This window comes from Micromys minutus (assembly GCF_963924665.1).
Source record: "Micromys minutus genome assembly, chromosome: X".
NCBI classification, from domain to species: domain Eukaryota; kingdom Metazoa; phylum Chordata; class Mammalia; order Rodentia; family Muridae; genus Micromys; species Micromys minutus.
This window is the reverse complement of record NC_137970.1, coordinates 112,093,797-112,106,696: the sequence shown is the minus strand read 5'-3', so window position 1 is coordinate 112,106,696 and position 12,900 is coordinate 112,093,797. Positions and strand designations below refer to the sequence as shown.

Below are 12,900 nucleotides of genomic sequence, written 5' to 3'. Positions count from 1 at the left end.
AATCATTCATAACATTTTTGTAAGAGCCCAAATTGGAATCAATCCAGGTGTTCTCCACAAGTTCAAAGGTTGGGAGAACATTTGTGAACTATCAGCACCATCTATAATGAAAAGAAGCAAACTATGAATACACATAACCACCTACTCTGCAGAGAGTCTGTGGGTTGGGGGAGGTCATACTTCAAAGGCCACATGCTGCAGAATTGCATTTATGGATATTTTTAGTTATTAATTTATTTCTGTGTATGGGTGCTTTGTCTGCAGGAATGTCTGAGCCATATGCATACCCAGTACCCTCACAGGCCAGAAGAGGGCAGTGGTTTCCCCATAACTGGAGTTACAGATGGTTTATGAGCTGTGAGGTGAGTTCTGGGAACCAAACCTTGGTCCTATGTAAGAACAGCCAGCTCTCTTAAGAGCCAAGTCATCTCTCAAGCCTGATATTTTTATGTTTTTAAGATGACAAAAAATTATAAATACAGGACATCATCATCAAACAACAGAGACTTGAGAAAAATATGTGCTGAGGTCAGGATGGACAGGAGCTGGGTTATTAAAAATTCAGCATGAGGAACGTTTATGGTATAAAAACTACTCACACTTGACTCTAATGGTGGGCACACCAATACACACATAAATATGTACTGTATAACTAGAGAAATCTGACAAATATTGATCTGTAAGTGCAACATCAGTATCCCTTTTCTTATACTGAAATCTTACATAATGTTGCCATTGAGGTAAACAATTCGAGGTACACAAGGAATCTCCAACTGCACTGCAGTCTACAGTTCTTACATTAAAAGTTTTGGTTAAAAAAACAAAGCAAAGGGTGGGGTTGGGAAGATGGCTCCGTGGATTTAAGCACTGGCTGCTCTCCTAGAGTACCCAGGCTCAATTTCAGTAACCACGTGGCTGCCCACAATCATCTGTAACTAGTCACAGGGGATCCAGTGCCCTCTTTAGCCCTCCTTGGTCACTAGATATGCACATGGTAACAGAAATACATTCAAGCAAAATGGCCTACACATAAAATAAACAAATAATTTTTATTAGATACTCTGTATTTACATTTGAGATGTTATCCCTTTACCACGCCCCGCTCCCATCCCCCCCCTCCAGTTGCCTTCACAAAGGTGCAGTCCCTTCTGATCCCCCTCTCCACCCCAATGCCTTGGCATTCCCCTACACTGGGAAAACATGCCCTCTCTGGAACAAAAGTCTCTTCTCACATTGATGCCAGACACTGATATCTTCAGCTACATACGAGACTGGGTCAATAGGTCTCTCAAAGTGTGCACAAAGGTTGGTGTTTTACTCCATGGGAGTTTTGGAGGGTTTGATTGGTTGAGAATGTTGATAAACAAATAATTTTAAAAGAACAACGCAAATATGAAGTTTCATATTGCCCAGATAGTATAGCAATAAAAAAACATCCTCTTGTACTGCAAGGACCCCCAAATCCATGGGATCGAGCCTCCATATTTTCCACCCTAATTCTGATTCTTTTTATAAACAAGTGATCACTTCATAAATTATATACATGAACCTCACTGTATGTTAAGTTAAGGATAATCCATGCAAACTCACAGGGGCCCATGGGCTTAATTGCCATTTGCTCTTTCACTCTAGGTTGAATTGTGTTCTAATCATTTGGAGCTGGAGACCAGAGGTATAGAGTAGCTGAATATTTATGAGGCAGTTTGTGGCAGATGTACCTGCCAACAGAATATTAAGTAGAACATTTAGCAAGATACCAAATTCTGGTTGTGATTTGGATATATCAACTCATATTAAATCTGTGTGTTGTTCTAGCTCACATACTGCATCTGGCTTTCCTTTCAATCACGACCTCTGTAAATATAATTCAATGGGTTGATTAGATTTGTGAGAACTAATGGTGACCAGAAACTGCCACAAACAGATTTGCCCATGAGGTATGAAAATCCAAAATGAGTATCTTTGAATAATAAGAAACTGGCCAAAATTGTGCTTGATTTCCATTTTCAAGTAAGAAAGTGAACCAAAAGAATCTTGTGTGATAGAGACAGGCCACAGACTCCGTCTATGAACCTATAGAATGTTACCCTGTGCAGGACATGCAGGAGAATACCGATAAGCGAGATCAGAGTGAACTACAAACTCTTCATGCTTCTCCTTCCTGATGAAAAAGGAGGATAGCAGAAAGAATTGATGTAGGAGGGCAAGATCAAATCAACTGTTAGCTATAGAGCCCACCACACAGAATTGTCCAGATGAGGACTGATAATCCGATAGAGAGATTAATAATGAGGCAAACAAAGGCCTTTAGAAAGCACAGCAACAATGCAATCCATCTCTGCATATTTCAAGAATGGACAGTTTATAAAGTAATCCAAGGCAGATGGAGCATTCTATCAATTAATAAAGCTAAACAAATCAATGCTTCCACAGATGGAGGGTTGCTCTGCTTTTAATAGACTGTAGATTTTCCAAGATGGACTCAACTCATATCATTTCATTTTGTTCAATAGGGGAGCTTTTTCAAATGCGTGACTAAGAGGAATTTGATTTCTATATCTTTGGAAGGCTTGTTGTCTTCATACAGTCACACTTTAGAAAAAATTTTTTTACATCATGCGTCTGAATAGAAATGAAGAGAACTGAAGCTTGTCATTGGTGCTCAATGGTTGCTTCAAGGACTTCTGTCACCACTTGTTACTTTTTTAAAAAATCATGGAACTTTGGTGAAAAGGAAAAAACTGGAAGCAAAAAGTAATTTGAATTTGGGGGACCCTTAGTATATATCCTTCAATAACCTATACTCCAAAATAATCAGGGAGTGCTACATTTTCTGAAATTGAAATATTACCAATCTGTACTGGTAAACCATATACACATATATACATATGCACATATACATATACATCATATGCATATACATCATATACATATACACAGGAGACTATATAATGATCCCAATAGTGAGAAATAAAATATTCGTGTCTAAACCAAAGTTCTTTTCCTGCATGTGTATCTAACAATTGTTGCTTTGGAGGTGAGTCACTTGGGATAAAGGGTTGAACTGAAAGGATATTTTATGTGGGATTTATACCTTTGTGTATTTATTTACTGCATGTATCACTGATTTTGCCTGAAGAGGTTTATTAATTTTAGTTAATATTAACAAAATAACTGGCAAAATGGTAAGCTCAAGGAAACTACAAAAGCTCACATACTTTTTCTGAAAATGTGTTCTACAAAATTGCAAGCCTAAGTATACCAAGATGCAGACACCCATGAGAAAATTGGTTGTGGCATCATTTGTAGCTGAAACATTGAAGCAATTTAAATATACAGCAATTGTAGGTCAACTAAATAAATTATGTTACATATATCCCATGAAACAGGGACAGCTCCAAAAATAGATTTAAGTGTACATTTATGCCCATGATAATACTATCAAATCAAGTTGTAGAACAATATGTAGTTTATATATATATATATATATATATATATATATATATATATATGTGTGTGTGTGTGTGTGTGTGTGTGTGTGTATAATTTATTCAATTATACATACTAATACATATACATGCATATGTGTATATGTATTTATATACACCATAAAATATTTTTTAAGAATAGAAATCTAAAACTTGAAGGGTAAGTTTTGCTTTGTTTCCTTTTGTACTGTTAAAATATATTTTATTCACAACCATGTATATTGCATTGTGAAATTTTTTAAAATAAAAAAGAAGTTTCAATCACCCCCAGAAATAAATTTGTAATTACTAGCACCTTTACTATTATTATTTATCACCATGCTGCTTAAATATTCCTGAGTTATCTTCAACTGTCGTGAATACTTGTTCATTAAACCTAGATAGGGCTCCTGGTTTTCTGTTACATGTTCCCCTAAAGCCTTGTTCTCATGAATATAAATATATATGTATATATATTTTATATGTAAATAGATTTATTGAGATTTGTAACTTAGTAATGTGCTTATTAAAATTTATTTTAAGGCTCATAATCCTTCTATGGACCATAAATAGCAATTTATTAGACAAAAGCGAAAGCTAGGCATGTTGTAATCACTCATATTTACTCACCACTTTTCCTAGCTGTCATATGGTCAAAACAGAAATGGAAGACATTTTATGCCTTTAGTGACCAGGATGGCAGTGACTCAAGCAGCTTGTCTAATTTCTGCAGGTGGGTGATGAGCACCAGAAGTTCACTGTAAAGGAAACCCCTAAGACCCTATAAACTTTAGAAGGTGGCACAGAGTCGCCTTAAACCAGTGTTTCTCAACCTGTGGGTCACAACCCCTTGGGGAATGTCAAATGACCTTTGCACAGGGTCACCTAAGACCCCTGAAAACAGAAGAAGGTAGAGAACCCACTACCTTAGACGGTCCTGCATGGTATGAGAATGAAAGGTACAGGGACCTTGTGACTGGAGACAGGTCTGTTCAAATGCCAGTCTCACCACTTACATGACTGGTGACCTTAGAATATGCTTGTAACCTCTCTTTTCTCATCTATAAATGCCTTGACCTTGGTAAGTACTTAGTAATTACTAAGACAAAAGCCAATATTATTAGAATGGATTGGAAACTAAAGCCTCTGTCCTCAGGGGAAAGAATCTGCTTTAGAGGACCTCAAGTGCCTTTTCAACTCAGCCTAAGCTACTCTGACCCTCAGTTTAGGATACTCTATTCAAAGGCTTAGAAAGAACACTTGTAGAAACATGAATAGTAGAGAGAACATTTTCTGCTCTTGCTTAATTGTCATTTTCAGTAGTCTTTCTTCTGTTTGTTATGTTGGAATATTTTATCCACAAGGACTCAATCAGCCCAAGATTATGGGTTATATATTAAAAAGTGTACAGGACAGAAAAAAAACTGGGAGTCGTAGAGCACCTTACCAGTAATTAGACTTGGTTACTCATCAGCCATATGGTGCGGGAGGAGAAGGCTCCATTGTGTTTTCAAAGGCTGCTGTAAGGTTTGTATGTTTCTTAGGGCTAGACCTCTAGTTCCTTTGAACAAAGGTAAAGTTACTTTAAACTACATTGTGTACGCTATTCAGGCTTGATTTCTCAATGTCTAACTCAGTTTTGTAATTAGAGTCAACTAGAACTAGTCTCCTATATTTGAAGGCCTCAAAAGATAGGGCAGACTAACAACAAGAACTAAATCAGTGTCTTCAGCTAAAATCATAAAGAATAGCTTTTCTATTCTTCCATACTAGTCTCAAAGCAACAGAAGCCCAGTGCAATGTGTTTCTGTCTTTAACCCAGTTAGCACGCAGACTACTGAGGAAAGCATATCCCCACAACATGTGAGAGCATCACTAGGGTTTAGACCTAAGGGCCAGTCTTTCTGTAACTGGCCACCAAAATCAAAAGAACAAAACATGCATATTTCGAGAAATGTGGAAAATTCTATTGTCACTGACCATCTGTACCTCAGGGTTACTGCTGTTGATAATGATGAAAACTGAAAGGAAAATGGCATTGTATCAAGAAAAGATATATTTATATCTTCTGTATATGTATCCAAAAATACTTTGATTGAGATCATTAAACCAAGAAAAGAGCAATTATCACGCGTATACATGTTATATATATATATATATATATATATATATGGCTTTACCAAAAAGAACCAGGACTTCTTGGCAAAATGACTAATTCTTAGACTGAACACAAACAAATATGAAATGAACCTGCAGTATTCTTTTTCCAGAAGGCCAGAAAATGTACAAGGAATAATGGAATGTGTCAAAGGGACAGGAGCCATGTTGAAAGGCCCCCACTGGCCAAATATGGAACAATTGTCATATCAAAATAAACAGTACTAACAGGCAGAAACCTAGTGAATAAAATTTGAATCTATAACTCCATGTTTACATAAATAAAGATGAATTAATTAAATAATTTGGAAGAAATCTCTCTTAAATAGAATAAACACAAGCTAATGTGAAACTTTAACATCATCTTTCTACCTCCATCATATTTGCTAGTGACCTAAGCAAGAACCATGAGTATAATGTAAAACTATTGGATGGAAGCTAATCAGAGGGTATTTACATTGTCCCCAAGCACCTCCATAGAAATTAATAATTGAAAAGGGAAAGGACAACACATTTCCAGAGCAAAATCTGGCAGATACAAAAATTAAGTGAACAAATTTATCATTATGAATATGGAGACAATTTGGGCCCATGTTTCTACTGATATAAGAAACACAGCATCACTTTTGCAGTATACTTACCAAAAATGCATAGCCAAAATCTATTTACCAAAAAGGTAGACAAACTAACACGTGGTATACAAAACAACTGGACTATATAAAACAAAACAAAAAAATAGCTACAAGGAACATTAAGATGATTGGCTGAAGTCAGATTGGCCAAGATCCAAAACTCAGATGACAACAGATGCTGTCGAGGATGTGGAGAAAGAGGAACACTCCTCCACTGCTGGTGGGGTTGTAAACTGATACAACCACTCTGGAAATCAGTCTGGCGATTCCTCAGAAAATTGGACATAGTACTACCTGAAGACCCAGCTATTCCACTTCTGGGCATTTACCCCAGAGATGCTCCAACATACAACAAAGATACATGCACCACAATGTTCATAGGAGCCCTATTTATAATAGCCAGAAGCTGGAAAGAACCCAGATGTCCTTCAGTAGATGAATGGATACAAAAATTGTGGTACATTTACACAATGGAGTACTACTCAGCTATCAGAAACAATGACTTAACCAAATTCTTAAGAAAATGGCTGCATCTAGAGAATATCATCCTGAGTGAGATAACCCAGTCACAAAAGAACAGACATAATATGCAGTCACTGATAATAGGATACTAACCCTAGAAAGCTCTGAACACTCCAGAAACAACTCACAGACTGTGTGAAGTTCAACAAAAAAAGAATATATTTTAATTAAAATAGAACTGTATCACATCCCCCTTTCCTCTCTACAGCCCCTCCTAGTCTCTCTCCTATCCCCTCAAATTAATAGCCTCTTTTCCTATATTATTGCTACATATATACATATGTGTATGTATGTGTACCCACAAATACTTAATTACAACCTTAAAATGTATTCAAAAATAAATTAATTAATTTAATTAAATTTTAAAAAATGGCAAAAGAAATAAAAAAGAAAACCTAAAAGCCAGAAGAGCCCGAACAGAGGTCATGCAGTCCCCAAGAGAACACAAATGCCAGCCCATACCCTGTAAGCCTCTCAATCATAGATGGAGAAACATAAATATTCCATATGAAAATAAATTTAAACAATATCTATAAACAAATCCAGTTCTATACAAAATTCTAGAAGGAAAACTCCAACACAAAAATGGTAGCTACACTTAGAAAAGAAGAAAATCATCTCACAACAAAACTAAAAGAGAATCACATACACATGATGCCACATACAACAACAAACATAACAGAAACAAACAATTATCCATCTTTAATATCTCTTCGTATCTACAGACTCAATTCCCTAATGAAAAGAAATAAGCTAACAGACTGGATATGCAAGCACATCCGGCATTGTGCTCCATACAAGAAACACATGTCAGTGACAAAAACAGATAATATCTCAGAGTAAAAGGCTAGAAAAAAGTCATCCAAGAAAATGGTTGAACGAAACAAGCAGAAGTTGCAATTCTAATATACAATAAAATATACTTTCAACCAAAAGTTATCAAGTGAGATGGAGAAGGACACTTCATATTCATCAAAGAAAAAATCCATCATGAGAGGCCTTCAACTCTGATCATCTATGTCGCAAATGCAAGGGCACCCACATTCATAAAAGAAATGTTATACACATTGAAAAAAAAAAGATGATTGGCTGAATTTTAAGATTGGCTAGGAATTAAACATTAATGTTGTAGTCATATTAAAGTTGTTTTTGTTAATTGTGATATGGTTAAGACAATTTCTCTTTTTTAAGATTTATTTACTTCATGTATGTGAGTACACTGCAGCTGTCTTCAGACACACCAGAAGAGGGCATTATATCCCATTACAGATGGTTGTGAGCCACCATGTGGTTGCTGGGATTTGAACTCAGGACCTCTGGAAGATCAGTCGGTGCTCTTAACCGCTGAGCCACCTCTCTAGCCTTAAGACAATTTCTTATCCTTAGGGAGAATGCACTGAGACAAATGGTAATAATTAGGAATTATGCTTTCTTTGTACAGTCAAATGACTCAAAAATGAATAAAGGGTGTGATATAGAGGCTGTGTGTGTGTGCACGTGTATGTGTGTGTGTGTTACAGACAGAGATGCAGAGGAAAGAGAAAAGGAGAGAGGAGAGAGTGCCTAGCAGAAAAAAAATTAAAGACAGAGATGAGGATGGAGAAAATGACAAAGCATGTGGATGGAAAGGGTTAACCATTGGCAAGTGTGAGAAACTAATCTATAGATTTTCTTGTTCTTATACATTTTCTATGAGTTTGAAGTTACATTAAAACAAAAGGAAAAAGAAAACAAGTGTTTTCTTTACATCAAAAAGCAGGTGGCAAAATTGTGGGAACCTTGGGCGCCTTGGAGGAAGGCAGAGCCTTGATCTAGGAATAGAAGATAATTTTAGCCCTATTTGTGAGCATAGCTATGATACACCAATTCTACTCTTGCTGAGAAAAAAAAAGTGAAATTACTCACAGCAGCACAGTCTCCTGTCAACAGTTGGACTTATCTTGTGGATGAGCCAAACATCATCTGCCCAACTATCTACATTTCCATATAAACATGTCATAAACTCCTCGTTTTCCAGGATGCGGTCCCAGAACTGAAAGTAATACAGGCTTCTCATAAAGCAAGGTACCACAGTTTTAATCTGGCCCTCTCCATTCCTAAGAAAGTGTCCCGAGACCCATTAGGAGACAGTATGAGTGGCTGATCCATTATTGCAAGTATCCTTTCTTTGTTCTGGAAGAGCTCTAATCTGCCCTTCACACCATCCCATACCAAGCACAGGGTATGCCAATGAAATGGAATCAGGTTAGAACTGACATAAAAGGTCTTGCCAAAGTTGTACAGTATTAGCTACTTATGGTCTCCTGCAAGTCCAAGGTCTACATCTTCTCTGCCCAGGATAGTGTTATTAGTAATATAGAAGAAGGCCATCCAGTAATGTGAGATGTTAGTCATCGATATCAGATCAATACATGCTGTGAGTTGGCTGAGTTCAGGCATGGTGTTGGTCAGGCTAACATATGTCCCACCTTTTCCATAAAACTCCAGCCTTTTTCCTTTCAGTGAAAGTGACTCTGTCCAAATTTTGAGAAAAGAAAAAGCAAAAACAAATGAAATTTCAGTTCATTTTTTATCATCTTTGGCAGTATAGTCAAATTGTACAATAAAATTATGAGTCAATCTTGGTGCGAATAAGGAAATAGTAGATACTCAAAAATTATCTCTACTTGACATTGACGTGTGATTCTTTTGGCAGAAAAATTTCTCCCTAATTATATTTTGCCTGGGCTAATATGAAAAGTTAGCTTGGTGTCCCACAAGCACACAGCAGCTGAACAGTTTGGAGACATAGTTGGTAGTAAATGGCTACTGGTAGGAGAAGGCTGAGGAAAGGCAGCCGGGACTTCAAATTTGCTCACAATCCTCATAATAATCAAAAGAGAATGATTTCCACCCACCTAACTGCCTTATTACATTCATGATGCAATAGCAACTTGTTTCTCTTGTGCCTTTTTCTGAGCCAAATTACAGATTTCTTCTGCCTCTTGAAACTGCTTTTCACTGAAAGGCCCTGACAAAGAATTGCAGGCTGCATAGCTGGACAACACAGATGCTCAGGAATAACAGACATGGCTCTACCCAAAGGCATCCTTCCATATCCTTCCTAAGACCTACATTGACTTAAAGACCTTAAGACATCCATAGAACCAGTTACAAACAGCATGGGAGGCCTGGCTCTGACATTCATCAGCTTTCTGAACTATGCCTCAGTGTTTGGTTCAGAAACATGAAGATTTGGAGGAAAGGGTTGTACATCTGCCTCCACAAGGAGCCATCATTTACATTAAAGTCTATACCAGATAACCCCTACCTTCAAGGTCTTTTAAGATTATTTGAATATTAAGTGAGATAGTAAGTTCCCCCAAATATCACTGAAATATCTCATTGGTACTCTTTTTTTTTTTTTATTTATTCTTCTACACTTGTTCTTTGATCAAAGTTTCCATTATCCTCTCTTATCCATTTTCCCCTCCCACTAAATCTTTTCTTCCAAACTTGCTTCCCTACCTTCCTGTCTATTTGTTGCAAATCCACTCCATTGAATAAGGGTTGCATGCATGAGTATATGGGATATATTTGTTCAAGTAAGGACAATGTACCAGTGGCTACACCACTGAGGAATTCAACTCACTCTCTCTATAACTTTTAACATTATGTAACTCCTCTGGGAAGAGGAAGGTCTTATGAGCCCTTGCCCTATCTGTGATGGAATGTTAATGGGCCTAGTTGGGATGGTTTTATATGCTTGGCCCCAGGAGGGGCACTATTAGGAAGTATAACCTTGTTGGAGTATGTGTGTCACTATGAGTATGGGCTTAAGACCCTCACCCTAGTTGTCTGGAAGTCGGTCTTCCACTAGCAGCCTTCAGATGAAGATGTAGAACTCTTAGCTCTTCCTGAACCATGCCTGCCTGGGTGCTACCATTTTCCCACCTTGATGATAATGGTCTGAATCTCTGAACCTGTAAGCCATCTCTAATTAAATGTTGTTCTTTATAAGATTTGCATTGGTCATGGTCTCTGTTCACAGCAGTAAAACTTAACTAAGATGAAAGTTGGTACCAGGAGTGGGGTATTGCTGTGATAGACCTGACCATGTTTTTGTTTGGAAGAATGTTAATTTTGGGACTTTGGATTTGGAAAGCCATGGGTTGCTTTAAGTGAGACTTCATAGGCTATCATAGTGTGAATATGGGAAGACTCTGTTGCTAAGAGTAATGTTCACTGTTCAGACCAGGCTTAAGAAGTGTCTGAGAAGAACTTCAGTATAAGGTATAGAGACTGTTTTGTGGTATTTTCTTGAAGAATGTTGCTGCTTTTTACCCTTGTCTGACGACTCTACCTGAGGGTAAGGTAAAGAGATAATTGCATTGATGAAGCAAGTCTCAAAAGAGTCCAGCAGAGACTTTGTTCTCTGATTAAGTCTCAAGAAGAGGATTTTGAAGAAGCATAGCAAGCTTAGAAAGAAAAAATATAAAATAAATGATTTGAGTGTTAAAGGGCCACCAAAAAGTGAAGTGGAGCCAAATCCTGTGTTCAAGAAAATAGCAAATTAAGGAAATGGGGTTGGGGTGAGATCCTATGCAGCTAAATTTAGCTCCAGGCATGGTGGTGCACACTTTTAATCCCAGAAGATAGCGTCAAACCAATCTCTGAGTTCAAGGTCAGCCTGGGACAGAGTAAATTCTTGGTGAAGAAAAGCTTAAATTCAGGCCTGGAGGTACACACCTTTAATCTCTGGAGACAGGCATACAGATCTCTGAGATCAAAGTCAATAAGTCTACAAAGCAAGATTCAGGACAGCCAAGCTTAGGCAATTAAGGAGTTAAAAATAGAAAGTTAGTGATAATGCAATAGTAAAAGGGGCCATGTTCCAGGTCCTACAAGCAGTAGAACTCAACAGCTTAGGTCATGTGGCTCTAGCTTTGGAGTAAAGAATGGAAATGACTTCTGGGACAATTGATGCATGTTAACTAGAACTAAGAAATTAGCAGTGATTAAGAAGAGACCAGCATCACTGAGGTGAAATCTTCTGGGAAGTGTTTTCTGAGAACACAAGGAAGCTGTGTTCCAGAGATAGCTAAGGTTGTACCTCATGATGCGGTTGCAGTTGGTAATGTGTAAGAGTCACTCAGTTGGTACTGGATTTGAGGGCGTGAAGGAGTCATGAAGAGCAGATGAGGCTTGGCACTGTGAGAGACCATGGAAGGCCATTGGTGAAGGAACAGCTTCAGCTGTAGTTGATAGCTCGGGACTAAAGGGGTTATGAAAAGGAGTTGAAGCGTGGCACCATGAAGAGAGTCTATGAGAGGCTATTGATGGACCCTAGTTGCAGCATAAGACCCCAGTATATTGGAGATGCCAGTACCTTAGGATGACCACCAGGAACATCAGCAGCAGTGGAGTGGATCAACCTGAGCTACAGAGGGCAAATCTGAAGAAGTGACAGCAGCCCTTTGGAGAAGTTCAGAAGAATATGTGTCTATCCCAGACATTGAAACAAGAAACTGTAACATTGAAGTTGCCTTTGGGACAACAAAATGTTCGAGATGCCTTAACCATGGGCTATCTGCTGAGGAAAGCTGTTGACAGGTAATGGAACTAGCCCAGGAGAAAGAAGTTTGTTGCAATCAACAAAGATGTAAAAAAAAAAAAAAAAAAAAAAAAAAAAAAAAAAAAAAAAGTTGGAGATCTGAAGACTGCTTTGACATCAGACATGGAGATTCAAAGTTTAGAGTTTGCCAAAATGATTTTCTGTCTTGCTTTTGGAATTAAATTAAGTGATTGGATGAATCTCAGAAGAGATTTTGAACTTTGGACTTTTAACATTGTTGAGACTGCTATAGACTATAGGGACTTTTGAAGTTAGACTAAATGTATTTTTGATTATGCTATGTTTAGGTATGGTCCCCATAGACTCATGTTTGGACAAGCCTATTGGGGACCAGGGAGTGATATGTGATGGTTTTATATGCTTGGTCCATGGGGTGGCACTATTAGGAGGTATGGCCTTGTTGGAGTAGGTGTGTCACTATGGTATGGCCTTAAGACCCTCACTCTAATTGCGTGGAAGTCAGTACTCTTCTAGCAGCCTTCAGATGAGTATGTAGAACTCTCAGCTC

General features: G+C 37.7%; 1 protein-coding gene across 1 annotated transcript in view; it reads right to left on the bottom strand.

The window, feature by feature from the left end:
* The window catches only part of ADGRG4 (adhesion G protein-coupled receptor G4), a gene marked incomplete at both ends in the record, with an annotated part of 94,616 nt that extends 85,399 nt beyond the window's left edge, over window positions 1-9,217 (bottom strand). Inside the window, 3 exon segments of the mRNA XM_080910230.1 lie at window positions 8,684-8,890; window positions 8,893-9,067; window positions 9,071-9,217. Of these exon segments, the coding sequence (XP_080766356.1) occupies window positions 8,684-8,890; window positions 8,893-9,067; window positions 9,071-9,217 (529 nt within the window).
* Between the last annotated feature and the right edge of the window lie 3,683 nt (window positions 9,218-12,900).